The following is a 26,162-nucleotide window of genomic DNA, read 5'->3' as shown; positions in this document are numbered from 1 at the left end:
ATAAATTTCCTAATCATTTCGTTACTCTCATTATCATTTTCCTTAAATGGAAAAGTCTGCATAAATGACACAACGCACGCATGTGCAATGCGGAAAATTTTTCAATTGAACACACAATGTAATTTCCTATCCACAAAGAGACAAAGTCTACCGTACGTCGTAATCATCCCGATGGTAAATCGATCGGTTTTCCACAATCAGCTGCAAACGAAAAATATTTATTTTTTATAGAGTAACATTGACATATTGCCAATTAACGAGAGAAAAAACGTAATCGGTAGGCAAAACGCATATTCATCCACCGAATAATTGACTAATTGAACTAAAAATCGAACAGTAGACGGAAATGCCGTGCAATAAAATTAGTTTCATTGTGAAATTGTGTGTCAATTTTAATTTATTTTTCAAATTCTATGCAAGAAAATTGATGTAATTGCGATAGATTGAATGTGTGCGAAGCATTTAGTGTTTTTTTTTATTCTTGGAAATTCGATTAAAACTTGCCTTCAAAAACAGTTGTCTGCGTTTAGTGTGAGTTGAAAGGGTGACCACAGAAAAAAAAATATTCTAAAAACAGAAATTACAAACGATTGAAAATGTCTTTTAGTCTAGTGAATGTTTCCACATTCGGTGCTTTAATTGTGTTTTCCATATTTGTAAATAAATTAATTTATGGTTATAGTCCGGACACGCACAATGTAGCGAAACGAATGGATCTAGAATCATGCATAGGTGAACCTTTTTTTCTCTTCTATTTATTAATTATTATTGCAAGTGTTGTATGCGAAGTTCTTTACCATATTTTTTTTAAATTCATATTTTAATTGAATTACATACCTTAACGATGTGTATGAGTAAGTTTTAATTTGAATTAGAAAATCATTTTTTAAAACAATTTTTGCATAAAAATATAAGTTTTATGAATACCATTTTGAATTCCGTTTGTAGCTTGAAGTCTGAAGTGATAGATTTCGTTATATACAATCGGATTGAACAAAAAATATTTCCATATAAATATTTTGAACAGATATGAATCTGAAATTAACTTCCTGGTCTTATAAATATATAGATACTCGTTTTACTTTTTAGTTGTAAAAACGCACTAACAACAAAATGTTCGTTTAATGTACAGGTCGATTTGATGTGCAACACGACATGATTATTCGAACTGAAGAGTCGCGGGCAATGGGTGCACGATTTCTGGACCATGCTGATTTAGGATCGCAGGAGGAGTGCCTGAGACTTTGTTGCGAAACAGATGAGTGTGACGTTTTCGTTTTTGAAGAGAAGGTAAAAACTTGAAGTTTCAGCATTAGTAACATTGAAAATGAGAGTTTTGTTTTGAGGATTTTATTTTAAAGAGTACATAAACAAAAACTATTGCATATTGAGTCAAATATTGTTGACGAAATTGGTGTTATCGAGATGAAAAAATTTGGAAGAAGCAATAATTACAGTTCCGGAATTATAAGAAGTAACAGTTACAATCCAATCGAAGCTAATCATTTCACCTGCATTACCAACGTTACGACATTTACGTGTGTATCTATTATAACGTGTAAATCGCATGTGGAATGAATAACGTCGACTGGATTGTAATTGTTGAAAATGTCACTTTTTATATTTCTTCCAGGATTAATTGAAAAGCGATTCGATGACCATCGCCACCATTATATATGTCCAGTTAGTACTAGTTGTTACTCTTTCGCAGATTCCAATAGTCAATTCCACCAACAATATAATACTCTATGCCATTACTCAGTGCCGCTTTTTGCCTTTCGGGCACGACTCTTCGAAAAATGCGCCAAAGTATCATTATTTCTTCAATTATCACTTTTTTTTACAAAAAAATGGAAAGAAATTGTTTTTTTTTTCGCGACTAGATGAATACGGCACAAACTTAATTGAATTGAACTATCTTTTCCTACTCCTTTTCCTATCTTCACTGTGATTCACAAAGTAATGAGTGTTAGATTCTTTATTAAACGGTTATAGCATAGGTCAGTTCCAAAGTTCGTTTTCGGCCTGTCAAAAATCGTTTTTACAGTACGATGAATCCTGTTGACCAATGCCCAAATATACCTTGGCCAGGTTGTAGGTTGTAGGTTGCCAGGTTGTAGGGCGTTATCTCAGGAATCCGGTAATGCAATTAGTTTTTTAATTAGATCAATATCTGCCTAGCGATAAGACTTTGAAAACCGTGTGTAGCTCGTAGGGAGATCAATATTTTTTCCAAAATGATGTGAAGTTCCTAGCACCTTTTCTTTCCTGCTTCATCCTACAGAAGATTTCTGTTTTCGAGTTTTTTGTCTCAAAATCACCCAGCAAAAACAACACCTGGCATCTACATTTCCCAAAATATAACTCACCTAAAGTACGCCAGGCTGTCATATCACTATATGAATCTATGCGTAGAGATCAGCGTATCAGCTAGTGTGAAACATTTTTTTTTTCGCTTTTCTCGAATCGGGCGCCAAACTTATTTTAGCGCCACGGGCATTTGCCCATGTTGCCCATATGGAAAAGGCGGCACTTCCATTACTTCTCTCGATCGCAGTATTTTATTTTCAACAAGTTGATAGAAAATCTTTACAATTTGCTGTATTAGACCACATCCTAATCCAGTAGCAGTAGCAGATTATTATTATTGCGATTGCCTATGTCTAATAGAATAGTTTTTACCAGGGACTATTTTTGGGAAAACATTTCCCCAATTTTTCTAAACTTTTCCCATATTTTTATCAAAACATTTTTTGGGAAAATAAGGAAAATTTTGGAAAAATTGGAAAAACTTTTTTCCAAAAATAGTCACTGCCTATTCTATTATTTTCTGTGCTTGGTGCTGTGTTGTCGATAGCCGATGATATTTTAGGCTCATTCCATTTTCCATGAACCAAATTTTAACTTGAGTCGACATGCTCAGGGTTGCAAAAGGCAACTCGAAAAAATGATTAGAGGTACATCGTTTCAGCAGACGTAAAATCACTAGGCTAAGTTATCTATACATCTATACATATAAATCTGAACATCGGCGCACCACGACGCCCCTTGGCGCACCTCGGAGCACCTCGGAGCACCTCGGAGCACCTCGAAGCACCTCGGAGCACCACGGAGCACCTCGGAGCACCTGGGGGCACCCAGCCTCCGAGAAGTCAGCCGGTCAGTCCTACAAGGCCATTTTTTGAAATCGACCTCTGATGGGTCGGCCGGTCAGCACTCCGAGGTCGTTTTTCAAAATCGACCTCCGACGGATCAGCCGGTCAGCCCTGCGAGGTCGTTTTTCAAAATAGACGTCCGACGGATCAGCCGGTCAGCCTTCCGAGGCCGTTTTTTAAAATCGACCTGCGACGGACCAGCCGGAGAGCCCTACGAGGCCGTTTTGCAAAATAGACGTCCGACGGATCAGCCGGACATCCCTACGAGGCCGTTTTGCAAAATAGACGTCCGACGGATCAGCCGGTCAGCCTTTTAAGGCCGTTTTTTTTAAATCGACCTACGATGTATCACCGATCAGCCCTCCGAGACCGTTTTCCAAAATCAGAGAATTCAACCGGTCAGCCATTCGAAGCCGTTTTTTAAAAACGGTCTCCGACGGCACACCTTGTTACGCCGCCGAGGACGATTTTGAACGCTCTCCAATGCCATTTTTCGAAAACAGTATCTCGACCTCATTCGGTTTGTCAAAATTGACCTCAAATAAATTAGCTGGCAGGACCTCAGAGTGCGTTTTTCAAAAAGTTTTCAGAACATAAATTTCTTTTCTCCAAAATGTGCATCATACAGGGATAAATTACTAAAACTCTATCATACATTAAAATTCAATTCAAAGTAACTGAATAAAACAAACCTTAAAAATCAAATTTATAAGATGTGAATCATTGTGTGCATCTCTTACCCTTGAGTATTAATTTATTACAGAATTTTCTGAAATTTTGTCTGAAAGAGTGAGGAGAAGTAAGATGAAGGAAGTCGTCTTTTCGTGAGAAATTTCTTGACCCGAGGATTAGTCGAAGTCAAAAATCAAACAATAACTTACGATGAGTTTTATAAATATGCTTCGCCTCGGTACGTAAAGTTCGAAAAGCAGCATACGTAATTCTCGCACGCGTCAAAACAAAATCTGAAATTATTGCTAAATGTTTGTCCAACGTCAGATATTACTATAAGTAATAAAGAGGCATTTTTTTGAAAGTGGACCAGGCTCCGTCGGAGCTATTTTTTAGCGACTCTTTGTTTACATGTCCAGATAGCCCTTGGTCGCAATAGTCTAAAACCGCAGTAATTTAATTTGACGGAGCCTGGTCCACTTTCAAAAAAATCCCTCAAAAATATCTAAGCATTTTAAGGGGTCATTCAAATAGTGCGCAGACTCTAAAGGCCCCTTATGTAATAATTCAATTCAATTCAATTCATTTATTAATCCAGGAACAAGAAGGAAATGAATCCTTATACAAATTTCCTTACGATTATGCTTAAGATAACAATATTTACATTTAATATGGGTGACAACACATTAACGACAATTCACAGGAAGATAGTTAGAAAATAAACACGATATTTGGCACAGTTAAAATTAAAATGAAAAATTAGGCGTTACTTTAGCGATTCGGGAAAGACAAAGCAAAAATGGTAATGGTAATCATCAAAGTAGGGCAAATACACTTCTCGATTGATCAAACACAGGGGCTCAAAGGACACAATCAAAACTTACGTGCATTTACGAACGAAATAAATTACTAAAAAAATATCAAAAATTATTTGTAGCGCCCGATTGAAGGATTTAAATCATGTCAAAGATACCTTCATAGATACACGTCGTGTCTTATAAAATCTTTGTTTAAAACTTTTATTGAAGCAACATCTTATGCAGAAGACCAACAATCTCTGCAAATTATTACATAAGAAAAAATAACTTAAAAACGAAAAAGTAAACTAAATCAGTTTTCAGAAAAAGTGTACAATTTTTTGAACAATTTCATGTAGACATTGATTGATGATTTTGGTATCAGTAAAATTACGAATAACAGAACGATTACTGTTAATTACATGAATCGGAATGTTAACGCTACCTAAAGTATTAGTACTATTTTAAATACCAGTTCAGTTATATCAAAATAAATACGGTTGAAACAGTGCATATCCCAAGCGAGAAAACAGTGCAGTACGACCCGGCCGAGGGCGGGAAACTAAAGGATGAAGTGCGGATAATTGTCAGATATAAGAGGTGAAAAGGAAAGCCGATGTGAGGGAAAAAGTTTTATTTCATTTTATGGCAAATGCTATAGCTAACTGCAAAATCAAACATGGCGTCCTTGTACATTTTAATCGATGAAACTTTGTTTAGTCTAGAATTTACTTAAAGAAACGATTGTTGATAATTTTCGGTTGTGTGATTAAAAAGAGCAAAAAAGAAAGTAAGAGAGAGATAATTAATGAAAATTATGATTTTGAAAGAGAAACGAAATTAAGGATTAAGATTATGATTACATTAAAAATGTAGAATTCAAATTCGAAGTTTGGAAAACTGGAAGCGTAGAGTTGAATCTCTAAATGCAAGAACTTAGAGTTGAAATTAAATTAAATTTCGGAACGCGAAGCCAGAATTGTAATGATATTTTTTTAATACGACATGTAGGGTTGATAACCATGTAAGGAAACTTTATTTTGATAAATAACCCTGGGAACAGTACGACCCGGCCGAAGGCCGGGAAACAGTGCTAGTAACTAAAGAAAATTAGGACGAAACATTATTCTCCGCCAATATCATAAAATAAGTCCTTCTACCTCAGAAATATTTTCTTGTTCATGCTTTCGCTGTGATTTATTTTACTTAGATTTCAAATTAAATTTTAACTGTATCTCAGACCGCCTAATAGTTCATTGTTCTAAACTAGTCCACTCTTGTTTCGCTGGACCATTTTTCCTCCAAAAAAAACAATTTATGATCATGCTTCCCATCAAGACGAAATTTAAAGTCTCATAATTGTATAAGTGTTTCTGTTGTTCGAACAATTGTAGCTTTACCAAAAAAAAAAAAAAATTCAAAATAATTTGTTGGTTTTCGTTATTTTTTTCGTTAAACGCGACTTGAATTTTTTATGGATCATACGTGCATGACATATGTATAGAGGACCGAAACGTTCATGAACATAAAAGACAAAATCAATGCGTGAATGGGACTATACGTACGGATAGAGCTCGGATGGCTTTTACATAGTAAACCTATGCTTACATTGTTCAGTTCACTGTATTCATCATGTTATATTTGTACTCTTCACGGAACTGTTTATAACTTCTTATTGTCGTTTTGTTTAGGTAATGATTTATGTATTCAAATGTTCGTAATTACGAAACAAAACGTTAATTGTTCTGAGAGAGATTTTAAATCTGTGATATAAACGTTTCATACCTAGAATACGCTTCGAGTTTATAACGTAAAGTGTTGCCAAGCGAAAATTATATTTTTTTATGAAGCTCTCCATCTTCATAAACGTAAATAAATAAACAAACAATTCTGGATGTTGTTTTTTCGTTGATTATTATGAATATGAAAGAAATGTTTTGTTCTTATTATTATGTTGTTGCTATTCCCATGATCTCTTCTCGCATACACACAGGATACATCACTTGATATTAATACATCACACATGAGTGTACAATGTGAGCGTATTTTTCTGCGGTGAACAAAAAAATATCTGCGTCGCCGTAGGCATTTTAAAGATAAATTACTTTTATATGTTTATAATTAAAAGAATTTTTGTTTTCTTTTACATAACCAAAGCGTATACCAAACTGTCTGAACACGAATAACATGTTGTTCTTTCAAGTTAATCGTAGAAATTAACAAAACAAAAACAATAAATCCATTTCAGAACCAAGGAACATGTTTTCTGTTCCATTGTGGCCCATCGCAAAACTTTCGATGCAAATTTACGCATCACGGAAATTATACCAGTGCCGTTTTAACACCTGAAACTAAGCGAGACGAGGTAGCCAAAAGCGTTAACACCTATCCGGCTCAGATTGTACCCGTTCCATTATCTCAGCATGAGATGGAATTGTCTAATCTAAAAGACAAACCCCATAGGTATGAAAATTGCATGTTTTCATAGCATCTACAACTGTCTACAACTGTAGATGCTATGATGTTTTCCGTTTAATTTAATTATATTTTCTGCTTAATTACATTAATTTCGCTTCATATTTTTATAATTTAAGCGATGCAGTTACAACCCTTATTCCCCCATTGGGTATTCGGATGGGCGACATAACATCAACCACTAAAGGTAATAAATGTAGAGACAAAAGTTAATAAAATAAAATTGTGAATTCCTATCGTTTATAATCTGATAAAATCCTCATGAGTGTAGAAAATTGGTATAATTACCATACTGCGATCTAACCTAATCGGTAATCGACACGGGAAACTACAAAAATAAATGATGATAGTTTTTGCAGCTCATTGTTAATGGCAGTAAATTTTTTCATCTATTTCACTCAAAGTTAACATTTCAATAAAGTGTGGAATTAATGGTCTTTGTTAAAAGTAAAAGAGAAATTTCGTCAAAAGACTGCGAGGGATTCTTTTGAAAATCCACCTATCAAAATCGGACCCATTTCGTCTGCGATGGATATATACATGGTTTGAAAGGTCTTTGCCAGTAGACCTCAAAACAGGCCACACCTGGTTGCTGGCGGAAGATCTCCGAAGTTGGAAAGATAGTGTTTTTTATCCGAATTTTTTGGCCGTTATAAATGATAGTTCCGGTTGAGAGTGGGCTTGTTCGAAAGCTGAGCTTAAGTACTTTCGGGTCATGCCTAGTTTGATTAGATTCATTGATATATGTTTGCAAAAATGTGCAAGAAAAATTTTCAAAATCTGTGTGAACTTTTATACAGGTCTGGGTTGACACTGATGACGCTTAATGTGAACCTAACACGCTAGTCGTAACATACATACGGCAAAGACCTTTTAAACCATGTATATATATCCATACTAGACGAAATGGGTCCGATTTTGATAGGTGGATTTTCAAAAGAATCCCTCTGCTCTTTCCGATCAATCTAATTGTAAATGGAGTTATACTTTGTGGTTCTTTTTACCGTCAGACCCAATGAGTCTGAGAAGTCGAGATGTTACACTTGCATTATTTTGAGCAATTCTTGCTACTTCCTTAATGTAAAACACAGTGACATTTTCCAGAAAGTTTCATGTGATCCTTAAAGTATGTAAAACGAAGAGGTTTTCCAAATACCTACTTTCCTATAATTTCATTTTTTTTCATGGGTAACCTTGACCTTGCTTATGAAGCATAATAAATTCATTTGTTCGGAATTGAGTTATAGTTCCAAATACTATTTGAATCACCAAATATTAATGAAGTAATTGCATTCCCATTTGCAGCTCCAATAATAAAATGTAGTCGTTTCCAATTCCAATGCCATTCGGGTGAATGTATTGCTATCTATAATGCCTGTGATGGCATTCCACAGTGTATGGATGGCAGTGATGAAGGATCAGAGGTACTTTAATTTCGTCTAGAGTCTGGAGTTAAACAAAACAAAAAAAAAACATTTTTCTGTTTTCTTTAGTGTCCGGCTAATTCAATTGTAGCGGTAAAAACACAACCAGTTGTACCCATTGGTTCACAGATGCATAACAACAATAACAATAATAACATCATTCAACAGCGGACAAATATTGTTGATGTTCAAAAGGTAAATAAATGTAAATTAAATTACATCATTCAATGGTTGCGATAAATAAAGAGAGACATTCCTCCATTTGCTAGAGCATTTAAGTTTAATTTTTCTTTTGCATTATTCAATTCGATCCGATGCAAAAATTGCATTTATTATTCAAGCATATTGCCCAAGACTCTACTTAATATTTGTAATGAAAACAAAAAGACAACAGAGAAATTATGCGGCAATTATTTTTTGTATTATTATGGGAAACTGAGCAACAATTCTCATAGTTGCAAAAATCAAATTGTGTACCACATTTTAATTTTCTTAAATATAATAATATAAAATGCAGTGCACAACTTGTGTAAGCAATGTTGGTAAACACATGATTTGCTACACACGAAACCGATCAGTCTGCATCATGATTTTCTGTTTACCACTCCACCACGATGATTATTCATTCCGTTACCTGAAGGAAATGTGGTAATTATCATTTATTTGTTTGCTAAAAGGCTGATTAAATTATCACAGCTATCATTATGGCTGCAAATTCGTCCAGAAAATTATTATCCTCCAGTTTTGATTAAATATTTCCATTTTTTTTTAAATTTACATATTAAAATAAAAATTGTTGTGAGAACCATAATACGGTAATAGCAATCGAAGCATTGTTGTTTGTCCAGTGCATTTACATCTTGTTACAAACCGGCGCAACTTGAAGTTTGATTTATTTTCATTTATTTCCATCTCGACTTTATATCAGCTAATAGAAGGTATATAGAAGAGTGTCATCTATTACTTCATTTGATCTGAGTATTAATTTTCGCCAGATTAAATTAAAATAGGACGAGATTCTCAAGGCAGAAATCATTTGTTTTAGCAATGGTACTCGGTCTAAAATTATCGTCGAATTTTTTAAATTATGCAAAGCCACTTAAAGATGGAAAAATAATTGTGAAATAAGACTGCATTAACCATGCAAGCAACTACACACGACACAAAAATAAATTTCGTAAGAAAAGTTATCAATCCAAAACGGAAAAACACGAAACAATCAATTCTAACTGCATCGCTGCAATTAATTATGCTGGCGATTAGACGTATTACAATAATTAATATTTTCAATTTTATTTAAACTCACCAACGAGATTTCACAATGAATTCCGTTGAACACGTTTCGTATATTGTTAACATATTATCGTCAGGTGTGGTTCATACTCGACTGATTCATGTGTAATTTAATTATTATGCTGTAACCCATGTTCAAGACTCTGAAGTCGTTTGATAGTTGTAATGCAGAGCGAATAAATAATAATAACAATCAGATGCATGTTTCAAACGTATGTACACTTCTTTTTAGCACCAAAATCCTGTACCGGCGGTGCAACGGCCATATGCTATGGGACGTAACAGAGAAGATCCGATGACCGCTCCCATTAAGTGGCCTCAACAGGAACAGCCATTTGACGTTGGTAAGTTTTCGTAACGAGTTTCTACCATCAAAGGAATATTATGGAACTCACGATTGTTGAAGTAAATTTCGCCCTTCGCTCATAGCTTATTGGTTCAGTCGTGCGAGTTATACGATTGACAAAGAGTTCATAATGTTCAGATGATTTTGAATAAATCTTTTTCTCACACACGATAAGTATTGTCTGAGTCATTCGATGGAATTTCGTTGAATTTCCGGAGAGATTAAATTACAAAATTAGCGATTGTATCTCGCGTGATAGATATTGCAAGAGATGCACACCTTTGGACATTGTGACAAGTCAACAGAACATGTCAAGGAAAAAATCAAATTTAATAAATTTTTTTATTTCGAATTCCAGAACAAGACAGTCATATATTCAACCATAAAGGTGGTCTTCAAATTCCTAACACCAACAACAACAATCTTGCTCAGCAATATATAGCAAACAACGGCTATGCGGTACCACAAAGCGAGCCATATATGCAAAATTTACCAGACACTTATCGAATTCCCCAATGGTCTGCTGACACACGTATTTCACAAACGTGGCCACAACAGCAGCCGCAAGTTCCGATGATTGTGCAACCGATACAACAGCAACAACAACAATTGCAACCGATGCAACAAGATATTCTCGAATCTCAAATTAGGGAACAACAGCAAAGGTCCAATTGGCCGGTTCGTCCGGTTGTAAATGCACCATTGGACAATCATCCAGTTAATAACAACGCTGTAAAATTACCGAAGTCAAAAGTTTCAGCCGATAATGTGCAAGATAGTGACGAGGAAAGCGAATACGAAGAAGATGAACGAACTGTTCAAGTAACTGAACCGCCACCGAAGAAAAAACCTCGAAAGCATAAAGAAAATCGGTCAAAAATCAACAAAGACAAGGCAAAAAAACATGACGAACAGCACGACAAACCAATGCATGAACAACTGAAAATGATCAAATCGGATTTGGATATGGAGTTTATTGATCATGACGGAGCAGCTGATCGACCTGGTGGTGCAGTTCTATCATTGACTTTAGGTATATTACCGAATTTCACATCCTGAATGTTGTTGAGCATCGTTCACCAACGAAAACCCATTTTCTTTTTGTAGGAATTATCATCACAGCAGCTTTGGCAGTACTCGTCGGATGCCGAGCAACTGTGGTTAGAAGACGAACCCGACGTGGTGGTAAAAGTCAATATGCTCACGACGCTGACTTTTTGGTGAACGGAATGTACTTATAAGTTTTGTGTGGTTGGATGGATTCTTAGTTGGATGCTTTGTTAAAATGTGAGACATTATTTACTTCAGTTATGCAGTTCTACCGTTCTATAATACTAAATATCCCATAAAATCGACCGCTCCGCTCATACAGTAATCGCCTCAATACTAACACGACGCCTCGGTCAATTATGTCCGAATCGAAAGTCAATTTTCGAAGGATTCGAGTTCTGGAGGTTTTCTTTCGATTATGAATTTTCAGGCGCATTGCTGACAAATTTCGACTCGATAGACCTTCTGTAGGACATAAGTCTCAAGGTTCTGAAAGATCCTTGGTGAGTGTAAGGTTATGAAGGCTAATTGTGCGGTCGCGTGGAAGTGATTTTTTGAGAATCGAAATTAAAATTACAAAACCACTCCTAGCTACTAAAACTTAATTTTGTTGGATGTAATATTTACCTGTATAACTGTTCGTATTTTCGGTACATATATTTTAGATCTGTAAAGACACACCAAACAATTAGACAGTAAAGGTCGTAAGGCTGAAATCGTTCAATCAGTTGCAGCAGTACGATCCTTAAAGATTGATGTATATGAAAGGGATTTTGCTATAATGACAATAAAAGTTGGTTGTCCACTAATTTTACGGTCCAAATATTCGAATCCGCAAATTTAACCATTAAACTTGTCATTTATGAGCATTCCCTTTTGAGAATATAATTTTCTTCGTTTCAGTCGTGGATGTCATTTAAACATTAAAAACAATTGTTACAATTAATGGTTCTCGAACCAAAATTTAGTTAAATGCCAAAATAAATTTTTATTGAAAGAAAAGCGAAATGTTTGACACTTACTTGTAACTTTAAAAATTCAGAGTCCTTGAAATAGTTACTCTTCTTATTTCAAGAACTTTGATTTTATAGACAAACCCTATCAGAGTAAAAAGTAAATGGACCGACAAGGTGACTGGTAAATGTTGCTCTCAATTCTTTAGGAAAAGTGTGAATATCACACGGCAAGGACATCATCAGTTTTACTATCTATTGCTTTACTTCATTATTGGTCTAGGTATTTCAAGAGATTTCATAGTATTTTACATGACTAGGGATAAAAAGATGAAAAGTAGAGTTTTTATGTGAATTTTGTTGATCCGAGGCGAAGCCGAGGTCAATAAACACACTAAAACGAGACTTTTCATTTTTATCCCGAGTTATGTAATGGATTTTACATGCTGAGGGCTTCGAAAGAAGTGCTTGAAACATGGAAAGTACGGTTTTCGACGCATGTAGCATGTAATAGTATATTTCATTATACCCCAATACACACAAGATGTGTGTGCACGCGTGGGCGAAGCCCAAGCGAAAACATACATCGAGTGTGTATTGGGGTATTTTGAAAGATATTTTTCTGTAATAGTGAGAGTGTGTTGGTGCATTCCTTCCCAACCGTTACTTTCCTTCTCGACCGTTTACTTCCCCTACCGACCGATTCATATCATATCTCACCAATACACTCTCACGTATACAGAAAAATACTTAACTTCTTTTAATTGAAAACTTTTATAGCGTCATCCACACTATTACTCTGACCCTAAAATATTTTTCTATTTAGAACTCACGGCACAGTAACTGAGAACGTACAATGTTAAATGTGATCGAGCCGATGTAAACTCTGTTATTCTCCTTTCCTGATAGTAATAGTATGGAAACGGAGGTCATCTACTAGTCCATCTATCCCCAACAAAGGCGTGGGGTAATCTAGCACACGGTGCTAAAACAGCACACTCTTCAACTACGAAAAAGGGGAACTAGCACACAATTTTCTTTTTGAAATTACGTTGACGACAGAGCTAACAACTACTTTTGGTATAAAGTTTGCGTGTGCGAGATTGTAAAAAATTCAAAAACGTCATTTTTTTGCTCCGTGTGACAAATTACCCATTACCATCCATATACGAGCCAGAGCACGGTCTAGCACCGCAGCTGACTTTGACGTCGCCCAAATAGAGGACTGAACCGATCAAAGTTGGCTATTCTTTTTCATACAATTACTATACAAAAAATTAAAAAAATAATAGTCAACAGGTGTTTTTTGGCCTTCTAATTGAGTGATGTCAAAGTCAGCTTTGGTGCTTGACAGTGCCTTAAGGTGATTGTTCTGCTATCGGGTGCTGCAGAAACGATTCCAAAAATATTTGTGGAAATTTGGAAGAAATTCAATTCAGTTATTATTAACGAAATTGGAATAGCGGTAGTATGCGTGGACATCTGGAAATATTGTCAAAGGAATTTAGACGATCCTCAGCGATGCTAAAAAATTCAATGAAAGTATAAACCAGGTTTGGTCTATTCATACAAACCGGAGGACATAGCGATTTCATATAAACAAACTCACCTCTCATGAGGATCCCCGCAAATATCAGCATATGTTGGTTTAATTCATCATACTATAACGCATTTCTTCGAGTTTATGTGCCTCAATTACAATTTTCGTAGCTCTCGTGATAAAAAGTTATGTGTGCCTTCGGCGCGGGCAGCAACTCTCGCACACAGTTGATTTTTTTTACTTTCGTCCCTTGTGATCCAAATAACTATTGGCAACCATTTTTGTAATGAGAGTTTTGAAAACATACCTAGGTATCTATTGGTCCCTAGAAGCCAAAAAATATGTTTTATATGTCTCTGTGTGGTAAGACTAACATTATGCATCAGCTCGGAGAGGGAGTTTGGGTTAATCTTTGCATCGACACATAAAAACCAAGGCAGCTCTCTAGCAATATCGCACCAATTGTTTACAAAATTAGAAGGTCAAAAATCGTACAGTGTCCGATTGTAAATTTCATTATTTTAGAAGTGTATGAATACAGTGTAATGAAAAGTACGATTTTTGGCCTCCTAATTTGGTAAAAAACTGGTACATACTGGTAATATTTATTCACGAACTGTACTGTATAGTTCTTATTCACGAACTGTAATAGTTATTTATCTACCAAGGTAGGTATAGGTATTTTTTCGCACTAGATGTCGATTGTCGATCCGAGGCGAAGCCGAGGTCGACAAGACGTCGTGTGCGAAAAAATACCGGCATACCTACCGTGGTAGATACAACGTTTTTCGCAATTTCGGGCCATAATCACCTTTCCAATGCAAAATATTACCAAAATTTCTACCAAACATTCAAACAATCAAGTAGTCAATGCTTAGTATGTACGCTTCAACAATACGTTCTGTATAATTGTGTGACTCTGGAGCCGAATGGCTATGGTCGTTGCATGGTGTTTGGAAGAATTTTGGTGTTGGATGTTCAAATCCTGGTCTGTGCAAAGTTTTTATTTATAAAATTTAGTCTTTCTTAAAGGTACTGAGCTATGTAGCGTGCGAAAAAAATGTGAAAAAGCCCAAGTGCGAAAAAATAATCAAAAACGCACTGTGAAATAAATACCTTCAAAACGACATTAAATGGATGCATGGAAAGGTGATGATTATGGACCGAAATTGCGAAAATAATTGTGTGAGGGGTCGTTGGAAAAGTACTTTCGTGGCAAATAGGGTCTCATTTAAAATTCATCTACACCGAGACATGAGCAGTCAACGTTCCAATGACACCAAACATACATTTGTAGTGAAGTGTAAATTTGAGGCTCATCTAATCTACTGCTACTCAAAGATCTACGAAGATTTGACTAAAAAAATTTCTGAACCATGTACGGCTGCTGTATCACGATTTCGATATCAATGAACGTTAGACAATGCAGAACAACAAAATTACATTGAGAAAACCTAAAAATCCGCAGTAAGAAACGACAAATTTATTTCATTTTATGGTATTTCCTTAGTGGAAAGTTACATGTTGATTTCATGTTTTTGCTTCAACGATAATTAAATGTTAATCAATCAGAATACATATTAAATTCAAGATTTTGATGTTTCCATCTATATGTTTAATTGACCCATGACCAGATCCTCAAAACTGTACGGCAACGGACTTGCCAAATGAATGCGAAGAACTTTGATGAACACATCTACAATCTGTTCGATTTCGGTGCACCATGAAATGTCTTTGCACTTCTCCAGCGAAGTGATACATTTCTCTATGATTTTGAGCGACTCCTCGGCACTGGAAACATACAAGTTTTCAACATCAAAGTGCACGATTTCATTGAAATTTGGATCCGAACTGATTTGTTTTCGTTCATCTGATGCAGGCGTCGTTGACGAATAATTGCACCGCATGCAATTACACTTGATTTGATAGCGATTCTGCAAATCCAGTTGACGTTTTGCCTGGGACGCACGCGGATCAACGTATGAAATTTGCAATCGATCGCCCTTTTTAACCGGGCGAATGGTTACAAAACTGTTATGTCCATCGCATTCACAGTTCAAAATGTTTGGGGCACAAGAATGTCGAAAAAAGAGATTCATCAGTCCCATATAAGCCAACATGGTGTTTTTATCGTTCAAGTAAGTAGTTCTAATGGAATTCATTTCGAAAACCCGCACGTGTTGTCCAATCAAATGTGCAAGGAAACGTCGATGCAATGGCGACGGAAACCATTCATTTACTTTCGGTACAGTCATAATGAAGGTATACGTACAGTACGTAACCAACAAATAATTGTCGGACTTTATAAACTCTGAATTGGTAGAACATTTTAGAAATGCTCGATATTGTGATTTAAAGTCGGCCAAGGAAGTAGGCAATTCGTATCGGTCTCTCATTACTTGCTCAACGAAATCAATCAATTCATTTGCATTTGCAAACTGATTGACGATCAAAATAATTAACCGTACACCTTCCAAAATCTGTCCATTGGTCTGGCTATGCTCGCAAAATTTTAGATTGCACTCTAACTCGTGTAGATAATGGCGTTCACAGTCATCAGAGCAAAACATTGCGCTTGTACAGTTTTTACACGGCCGTAGATTCGAGCGCTCCTTCAAGCAAATATTACATTTATGGCCGTAGTGCATGTACAAGTAGGATGTAAATGCAGGTTCAATGACAACCGTCTGACCCACACCAATATCTTCCTTGGCAACAGTATAAAAATTGCCATTGTCATCGCTCATAATTTGTAGAACATTGGCCATGCACGGAAAGCTTTCATCAGCATCGTAACTCAACTTGCGTCCAATGTTATCAAATGGTCCTGCAATTATTTCTCCGATGTTGTTCAAACAGTCACGCTCACGTTGTTCCAATTTAAACATCAAGTTTTCCGGGTATTGAGTCTGCTTGGCCGATGTAATATCTTTGAGACATTCTTCATACATTTTAAGGTGAAAAAAACATGCCGAGCGATTTGCCAAAGCTAAACTAATATTTGGCGATCCTGTCTCTGCGAATCGCAAACTATTGTTGTATTGTTCAATAGCAGCCACCCACTTTGCTTCAGCGAATAATGAATTTCCGGTCTTACGATGAGCAAGTGATATTCGGTTACATTTTTTCTGTCTTGAGGCACCGAAACGCCGGTGGATTTCTGCATAGTTTTGCGCACAGAATTCCAGATCCGATTTATTCGCAAATATGTCCACATACAATGCGCTCGTTTCATTTGATTCCTTTTTCCACAAATTGTCGGCCATGGTAACATTCAAATCACTCAATTGACTGGATTTGGTCGACTGGACACGATGGATGTTAACCTATAATATTTGTAGATGCAATTATTTTGAGTATTGCTATTCAAACGTCGTTTTCCCATACTTCTAAATATGCTCAAAGTGTTAAAAATCTGATTTTTTTAGGTGATTTGATATTCGATATTAAATTGACTTCAAACACGTTCTTATACTTAAAATTCAATTGATATGATGGTCGACGGTCGTGTTTGACTTTTTTAATGCTACTGAGGTGAGGTCACACCGGTCACACAGAGGTTGCATTGCGAACACTGTGATGACATTCGCGCAGTGATGACAAAAATAATTAAACTTACTGATTAGAGAAAGAGGCATTGAGGGTAAGGGTGCATATAGCTGAAAGCACGGCATAGCTTTACTTTAACCAAGCAGGATTTTACTCTAAAGTGCTTTTAGACCGACTCTATGAAGGGATTCGAAATAGATATTTGTTCATCGCCCGGAAATTTATCTAATTTTTATTTCCCGTGGCCAACACAACGTTTTCTACAACAAAGGCTCCCGAAGTGATATATTCATTTTCTCGCCTGCCTTGTAATAGTTATTTGTGTATCTGTTTTGGACGTTTGATTTTAGGCAATTTCGCGAGTTGTAGCCCGAACGAAGTGGAGCTACATGCAAAAGTGCCTAAAATCAAACGTCCAAAACAGATACTCAAAAAATGTTTCATGTAAGGGGTTGAAAACCCGAGAAAAATCTCGAAACTCCCTCATTTTCGGCCCGACACATGAAAAAGTCTTTTTCATGTGTCGGGGCCGAAAATGAGGGAGTTTTGAGATTTTTCTCTGGCTTTCGACCCCTTACATGAAATTTTTTTTTGAGTATCTGTTTTGGACGATTGATTCTAGGCACTGTCGCATGTAGCCCTCACTTCGTTCGGGCTACAACTCGCGTAATTGCCTAAAAACAATCGTCCAAAACAGATACACAAATAACTATTTTGTGCCTTAGAATCATAATTCGACGTTTTTCGTCACTGCACCTACGATCGAAAAGTTCGATCAAAGTACTGCGTATGCAGCAACATAATGTGCGTCCGAAAAAGTAACTTTTTCGGTCGATAAACAAAGCCAACAATGGAATTTCATATACATTTTTTCGGACGCAATCGAGTATGCCAAGCAGGCACTAATTGTGAGAATTTTTTTGAGAAAATTTGAAAAATTGAGAAAATTCGGGAAAATTGAAAGAATTAGGAAAACATTTTCTCAAAATTAGTGCCTGATGTCAAGTAAAAGTGAAATTGTTGTAGAGTGATTTCCTTGTTATTGTTTGTATGTTCCGTCTTATTCTTACTGCACAAAAAACGTAGTTCGTAACTCGTGATGAAAGCAGAATTTTTTAGGACACGTCGTAAGCTTACCTAACGAGGCGAAGCCGACTAACTACGACTAGTCCTGAAAAATTCTACTTTTCATCACTCGTAACGAAAAATACTATTTTTTGTCCTTTTAAGGTAGTTCTAGTCATTTGTAGTGGAATGTAAAACCAAGTCAAACTGTTATAAATTTGTGCATCCCCCATTAGCAATCGATGAATAGATAGTTATTTACTTATCCGTTGTTGATAGTACATTTTCAGAAATTTCGGGAGTTGAAGCCCGAACGAAATGAAAGCGACAGGCGAAAGTGTCTAAACTAAAATCTACCGTCCACAATAGGCATGTATATATACAACTTTTCATTCAAAGAGACCAAATTACGAGAAAAACTATATAATTTTGCCCAATTTTGCTCAATTATTGAGAGTAATTTGCATAAGGAAAAAACTTTTGTTGAAGTTTTTAACTAAGTCTCTCTTGCAAATTACGGTAGGATAACTATAAATGGAATGTCGATGTCGCACGTAAAACATCCTTGGATAGGAGACAGTAGATTACTCTCTTGGCTGTTTTCATTTTTAGTGAAATATTGAAGTAAGTTTTTTCGATGAGAAAAATTAGAAATTGACAGAAAACAATAAGTTATAATTAAAGAAAAACCTTACAAAAATCTACTAAAAATATAAAATCTGTTTTTCTTAAATATTTTATAGATGTTTTTTACTATCGAAAAATTTTAATGACAAAGGATCAACACAATGTGAAACATCTACAAGAAAAACCGACAAAAAGCAAAACATTGCTAGTAAAAATCAACGAAGTTGTTTTATTAACAAACGTTCCCTTCTTCCCTAACTAAACACACCATTTTTCGCAAAAGATGGACTCAAATTTTATTTTCGTGTACACAGCGTACACAGGGACAAATTTGCTATTTACTGAATGCGATGAGAGTACCACTTTCATCTTTTACAGTGCCTTGCAAAGTACCCCATACACGAGGAGTTATGGACAAGGCTGTATACTTTGGGGAGGTCACGCTTTGCTCCATAAGCAAAGGTGTATACTTTGGGGAGGTCACGCAGATCTTACTAGATACGCGGGAACACACCTTTTCCATACAAACAAATTCACCAAAATTAAATTTGTATGGCGTGGTGAATTTTTTGTATGAAACGTGGTGTGTAACCCGCGTATCTGCATCTGCGTGACCTCCCCAAAGTATACACCTTTGCTTATGGACACCAAGACCAATGGAGTAGCACGAAAACTCATTTGAACACAGCACTGCTTCTAGTAAAACCATAAAAAATATTCGGATATTCTGATGAAATCATAGTAGGCACTGAGTTTCTTTTGAACAGATAGATGACTTGTTTTCATTGTATGAGTTAAAATATACAATACAAGCAATCCTACGCGGTAGCTCTTATCATAAACGTCTCCAAAATTTGACACTTGTCAATTCAGTGCTCATGCTAGGATCAGTGCTGCGATTTCAATTGCCATCAATGAAGTAATACATTAAGAATTTCTGATAAAGGCTAACTTCTACGATGAAATTCCACAAATTGAAATTGAATATCTTCAACCGAAATAATTTAAAAGATAACGAACACCGTATCAGTGATGACGACATGGTATTTTTGGCACAAGCAATTCGTCTAATTTCGGTGACGAAATATATTGATTTATTGTTCCGATGAATTGAGCTTTCGACGAAAAAAAAACTCTTCGTAAAATGCAATCACCTGGTGATTATGATGTTCGTCTATACTGTTGGTGTTACTTACATGTGATGCAGGTCCACAAACCACTTTTTTTTATATTAGATAATTGAGAATTTTTAAAGTGGTTTTCAAGATAAGATTTGAATTTATTCATTTTTAAGTAATAACAAACTCCGACTAACAATTATAATTGCAACCATAGTTCCACTAACCACACTCAACGGCACTCAATGATAAGCAATGAACCAAACCTTCAAAATTGAAAAGTTTACTTCCCAAATTGTACAAGCTATAAAGACGTTGTTCACATTGTTCCATTGCAACTGCACTTATGTGAAAAATTTGCGTCTTTTTCTTTTTATTTAGAAGAACTGATCTTACCTCAAACAATTCATTTCGCTGCAAGTTTAATGTCATGTGTATATAATAAACTGTTATCAATGCTTATCAATTAATCGAACTTTTTGGCTTTATTCAATAAGACCGAATTCGTGTTGAGTTTGTAGTTCAGTTGGCATTGTGGACTCTTTGCTGTGAATTCGAAGTGAAAAAAAACGATGGAAAAATCGAGTACCATCAACTATAACGAAAATCTTACACCATCCGCACCAACTTTGAATGGGAGCAATCTTAACAGTCCAGAAGATACAGGAGCAGACCCCCGTTTTATCGATAATGGATTTAATAATGATTTCGGTCAAAAATCTAACTTTGAGCCACCACCCCAGCAATCTACCAACTCAATTCCATCATTTATGCCGCACCTGCCAGATTCAGATGACTCATACTGTGGTCGTTTGTTCAAAAATCGTAGACAAATTAGATCTATTGCAGGAGGTAAGCCTAGAAGAATTTTAATTCTACTATAAAGCGATAAGTTCTGTGATTAATCATGCGTTTGTAACATTTTTGTCGATTCAGTCTGTGTTATAGCCTGATTAAAAATGATCGATGTGCAACGGAATGGAATGTGGGACTTTGAAATAATGTAAATTAGAGATGAATATTTGAATCACTGGACTGCGAGGAAAGTCTGTGCGTATCGTTCCTTGATATTTTTTTGAAGAAGCGTTGTTTTAGGGTAGGAAGATAGTGAAATTGCGTGAAATGAAAATATCAAAACGAAGTAACTATTCGAAGCGGTCCGCAAATAGTTAATGGGATATTCGTCGTAGTCGGAAAACTGTATTTCCATTTTATAGAAACTATTCCCAACATCCATAACATCATACATTCATACAATTACGAAAAAATATTAAAAGCCATCACATCGTCATACTTTAAGGTTTCTAACGAGCTAAATTTTCCCCAGGTCTTTTGCTGATGTTAGGCTCAGGTCTTCACATTGGATGGGGTATATGGCGTTCAAGTTATTACGGAAGATGGATATTAACTGCGAATGACAGTATTGTCATTTTTATGATAATGGCATGGTCGTTGGGTGCATTTCTCGGAGGATTCGCTGGCTCTATCATAACGCCAATGTTGAAGAAACAATCAATTTATGTAAGCTTAGCTAACGAACTATAGGCTTCTCGTTTCACCAAATGCCGAAATATTTTCTAGTTACTATCGGCTGCAATTTTCATTGTCGGTAATGTACTGATCATTATTTGGGACGATGAAGGAGGAGCTATTGGTGCTGGGCGTGTATTGACTGGTGCCGCTCATGGAATAGGTTATGTCACGTTAATTACCCATGCTGGAGAGAATGCTGCACAGAATATGCGTGGAACAATACTGTCGATTATTAACTGCATGCTATACACCGGAATATTCGTATCGGTTATTATCACCGGAACCGTTCAGTACAATAGTATTGGCGTACCTGATACAATATCGGATGATCGAATTGTTGTTATTGTGAGCATTCCGTTAGCTATTTTATCCATTGCTGCTTCGATGATGACGATAGAATCAGTTCCCTTCCTATTGCATAGAAATTGCCACGACAACGCAAAGTTCAATTTGCAAAATCTGAGGGGTTCTTCTCACGAGACATTGGAATTGACGCGTGAAATGGAGGAATTACATTTGATGATTATCCAGGACAAACGGGATAGTTGGAACATATTTACTGATGGAAATGTTAAACCACTAGTGTTAACGATTCTGATGCGAATAATGGTGGCAATGACGAATAATTACCTAATCAACGTCATTACGATATTATTCACTTTTCGAATGTTCAATTTGCACCAATATCGTCTTGTCCCGCTGGTAGTTGTTGCTCCCAGATTAGCCATGTCAATCGTGCAGATTTTCTATGCAGATGTTTTAAAGCGAAAAATTCAAATAATTGTTTCGTCAGTGTTTGCCGGAATCGTTTTGATTATCATTGGAATAATATTAAACGCTGTACAGTCGTGGGCGGCCACTGTAACAATTTCAGTTTTATGGCTAATCTTTCAACTGGCATGTAGTATGGGCATGGATCAAATGCAAGATGTATATTTATCCGAAGCATTTTCAACGGCCAAAAAGCAATGGTCGTTGCCATTTGTTGCTGGCATTGATCATATGTTTCACATATTTATGATTGGAATGTTCTTTGCTGGTATTGACTCACTAGCTCATTTGTATGCCATCATTTTTATTACCGGAATAGTGGTAATCATTTTGGGAGTTGTTCTTGTCTTAGCACTACCGGAAACTCAGAACATGTCACTAAAGCAGGCTAAGGATTCATTCATTAATTACACGATTAACATATCTTCGCCGTTTGCGTAAGTTTCGAACGAACGATACGAGATGTTCATCATTTACTTTTCTTCATATTGTAAAGGAAATTAACACCAAAAATAAATAAATTTGTGAAATCTTCGAAATTATTTTCACTTAACAAAAGGAAACTGTTTTGAAGCGGAATAACCTGTTTAAAAAGCTGAAGTAATCTAAAAAAATCTGTTGGTAAAACTTTTCGATTCTTTGAAAATGGTGTGGAGGCATCAAGATGCTTGCCTTTTCTTATGACAATTTGCTACAAACGCAGAACTCTTTCAATGAATGGACTCTTCTGAAACTTCATCTCTTTTTCGCAGGATAAAAAAAGCAGATGAAAATCAAAGGAAGATGTTTAAAATCAAAAGAGTTTATGATTTGTTTACCTGCATTACATACAACCTTTCTTATTAGTTAGATTTAACTTAACTTAACTAAAATGTCACTTAAAATTAAGTTGTTCATGAATGGGTTCATATTTTGTACCTAAACTTAAGTTGTTCATGAATGGGTTCATATTTTGTACCACAACGTTCTGTTTCGCGATTAACAAAATGTTGTAGAAGAAAATATGAACGAAATTTTTCTTCGTACGAAGGGATAATCCAGAGTCACTTAGATAATCCATTGGTACAGAGAAAAACAAAGCTTAAAAATAAATATTTTTGACAAAAATGATCATTTTAAAAGAATTTTTTTTAACGACACAGCAACACAGACCAACTTCATAATAAAAACAAAATGTATAAAACGCTTGGAACTCAGAGGTCACTGTTAAAAATAGAACTGCTATACGCTAACTCAGCCAAACTATCTTTTAAATGCTTGAGCACACGCTGGCGCCCCACATAGTTCCACAATAAGTGAGCCTGACTACTGCCGGTTACGTACTTCGGCGCTCTAGACAAATTGAAATGATAAAAAAAACACTAAAAACTCTAAGAAAATCTAAAAGAAACGAAAATAAAACTTACCCTTGATAACACTCAAACCGCACTCGATTGGTGTTGGTGACGAAACAACACGTTATGTCTATAACATTCGGAAATTGGTCCAGCAAAAACGAATTGAATTGTCGCCAGCGTTTCTGGATTTCTTTTGAGTACAATTTGTTAGCTAAAGGTGCCAACGTTGTTATAACTGTATGAACTCCACGGCTTTCCAATTCCGAATACAGATCCATGAAATCAGTTTGCATTTCAATAAACGTACGACCGTGCAGCAAGTCCACCGAGCCAACATTTAAAATGATTTGATTGCTTGTTATCACATTCGATTCGAACATATTTGTGACACTACGGATGGACTGACCAGAAACACAGAGACCACATAGTTTAATCGGACGACCTTAAGGAAGGAATGAATAAGGAAGGGACATAATAACGACGCAACGCAGTTAATTATAATACCTTTGAAGCCGGTTTGATTCGTAGCGTGTTCAAGCCTTTGATTACAATCCAAATTTGCGATATTGAGAAAGAAATCGTCCCCGACCAATTCGTAATTGTAGAAGGAAGCTGCTTTGCGGGTACGTTTAATTTCACTTAGGTTGCAATCGCTCTTGTAACTTCTATCGTTTTGTAAGGAGAGTATAGAAAAAAAATTAATTGAAAAACTGACAAAATTTGTGTAATACTCGCTTTCAAACCTTAATTACATGCTAGCGGGCGGTAAAGTGCACTTTACGTCACTGTTTGTGACTGTGTAAATTCACTTACCACCCACTAGCATGTAAAATGTACTACGTTACTGTGTCAATGCTTGTTTTGGCTCGTGTGTTGTGTTTACACTTACCAAAACAAATATTTTTACTAGTATGTTACGTCACTGTTTGTAAATATTTGTTTAGGCAAGTGCGAGGTAATCACACGTGCCTAAACAAGCATTTTCAAGCAGTGACGTAACACATTTTACATGTTTGTGGACGGTAAGTGCATTTTCCCTGTCGCAAACAGTGATGTAAAGTGCACTTTACCGTACATAAGCATGTAAAAACAGTGACATAACATACGAATTCATCATCACACATGCACGGACAGTCAATAACATTGTAAGCCACATACATTTTTGTTTCAATTTTTAAATTTGACATTTGTGCGGGAAACTGTGACAAAAAATATGTATGGCTATTGGCTTACACTATTTTGTGAAAAGGCTGTCCACACAAACACCACTTCCGTTTGACATGCACATGTGTGATTATCACGTGTCTGATTAGTAATAGTATGACTGTCCGTCATTGTTTGTAAATATTTGTTTAGGCAAGTGTGAGGTTTGCGGAACGAGCCGAAAGCGAGTGAAGTAATCACACGTGCCTAAATAAATATTTACAAACAGTGATGTAACACATTTTACATGTTTGTGGACGGTAAGTGCATTTTCCCTGTCACAAACAGTGATGTAAAGTGCACTTTACCGTGCATAAGCATGTAAAGGTCATTTTTATCAACCGATTGACCGAAAGACAATGTGTAGCTCACCTTTTGTTCTTGTACACATAGTTGTCGTTGTAGTAACATGTGCCCGTTGAATTGAAAAACAATGTCCTTTTCAATGGCGCGTGCTTCCGAATTGGAATTTCTCTTGGGGGCTTTTGATTCTGTACCATAGTCGAAATATGTTTCGATTTTGTACTGTTACTGAACCAAAGCATGTGACCATCTCCTCCGGTTGAGTATGTATCAGACATTGTTCGCATAAAATTGTTGAATTGCTTTTCCGAGTCGAAGCATAGCTCTTTGCCCATTAAATAGGCATATTCATCTGATGTTGTAAGTGAAATCATGCGATTTTAATACAAAAAGAATTTTCTACCAAAATTTTTTACCTTTAACGTCTTGAAATGTTGCGCCGTCTTTAGATTTATAAGCTAAAATTGATTTAATTTCGGCCTTCAATATATCAGCATTTTCAATATTTTCCATTGTTTAATCTTTTTACACGTGGTCTTTTAACACAAATGAACAATAATGCACAAAAAAGACACAAACGCAAACGAACAGTTCGACCTCACGTTATATACTGAGGAAACTCAAGTAGAAGAAACGTTGTCAACGTGTACAAAATGTTAGAACGTAAATTTAGGACTGCCAGTGTAGTGCTACAGTATTGCGGTGAGTGCGGTGCTGGTACTAAATTTTTAGTCTTATTTAGGAGTTACGACTAAGACGATTTGACTAGTCGAAATTGTAAAATTCATTTTAGAGTTTAGATTTATTTATTATTTATTTATTTATTTATTATCTAATAGATAGATAAAATCTATTTCATCGATACCTTGTGAAAAATTAGGTGTTCAATAGAAGGGAAACCTTATGTTGAACAACATATGTAACTCCTGGGAGTACAATAAAGAACTGTTA

General features: G+C 35.9%; 4 protein-coding genes across 4 annotated transcripts; 2 read left to right on the top strand and 2 right to left on the bottom strand.

Moving 5' to 3' along the window:
* The first annotated feature begins 130 nt into the window (after positions 1 to 130).
* On the top strand, positions 131 to 11,548 carry LOC119075630. The gene is made up of 9 exons (XM_037182109.1): positions 131 to 732; positions 1,133 to 1,290; positions 6,873 to 7,087; positions 7,219 to 7,286; positions 8,405 to 8,523; positions 8,593 to 8,718; positions 10,049 to 10,160; positions 10,521 to 11,195; positions 11,270 to 11,548. Exons 1-9 carry the CDS (start codon positions 597 to 599, stop codon positions 11,401 to 11,403), a joined length of 1,743 nt encoding a protein of 580 aa, XP_037038004.1. The 5' UTR covers positions 131 to 596; the 3' UTR covers positions 11,404 to 11,548.
* A 3,627-nt stretch (positions 11,549 to 15,175) lies between these two features.
* Positions 15,176 to 17,300, bottom strand: LOC119075629 (SET and MYND domain-containing protein DDB_G0273589-like). Its single transcript, XM_037182108.1, has 2 exons — positions 17,093 to 17,300; positions 15,176 to 17,031 (listed from the first exon to the last, which is right to left on the bottom strand). The coding sequence occupies exon 2, from the start codon at positions 16,969 to 16,971 to the stop codon at positions 15,313 to 15,315; it is 1,659 nt and encodes a 552-aa protein (XP_037038003.1). The 5' UTR covers positions 16,972 to 17,031; positions 17,093 to 17,300; the 3' UTR covers positions 15,176 to 15,312.
* Positions 17,301 to 20,554: 3,254 nt separating this feature from the next.
* On the top strand, positions 20,555 to 22,907 carry LOC119075627. Its single transcript, XM_037182106.1, has 3 exons — positions 20,555 to 20,916; positions 21,392 to 21,585; positions 21,646 to 22,907. Exons 1-3 carry the CDS (start codon positions 20,637 to 20,639, stop codon positions 22,807 to 22,809), a joined length of 1,638 nt encoding a protein of 545 aa, XP_037038001.1. The 5' UTR covers positions 20,555 to 20,636; the 3' UTR covers positions 22,810 to 22,907.
* Positions 22,908 to 23,160: 253 nt separating this feature from the next.
* On the bottom strand, positions 23,161 to 25,910 carry LOC119075628 (maternal effect protein oskar-like). Its single transcript, XM_037182107.1, has 6 exons — positions 25,628 to 25,910; positions 25,281 to 25,563; positions 24,210 to 24,370; positions 23,775 to 24,147; positions 23,327 to 23,700; positions 23,161 to 23,286 (listed from the first exon to the last, which is right to left on the bottom strand). Exons 1-5 carry the CDS (start codon positions 25,722 to 25,724, stop codon positions 23,562 to 23,564), a joined length of 1,053 nt encoding a protein of 350 aa, XP_037038002.1. The 5' UTR covers positions 25,725 to 25,910; the 3' UTR covers positions 23,161 to 23,286; positions 23,327 to 23,561.
* Positions 25,911 to 26,162: the final 252 nt, after the last annotated feature.

Source organism: Bradysia coprophila, unplaced genomic scaffold (assembly GCF_014529535.1).
Source record: "Bradysia coprophila strain Holo2 unplaced genomic scaffold, BU_Bcop_v1 contig_232, whole genome shotgun sequence".
Taxonomy (NCBI): Eukaryota; Metazoa; Arthropoda; class Insecta; order Diptera; family Sciaridae; genus Bradysia; species Bradysia coprophila.
This window is presented reverse-complemented; position numbering and strand designations above follow the sequence as displayed.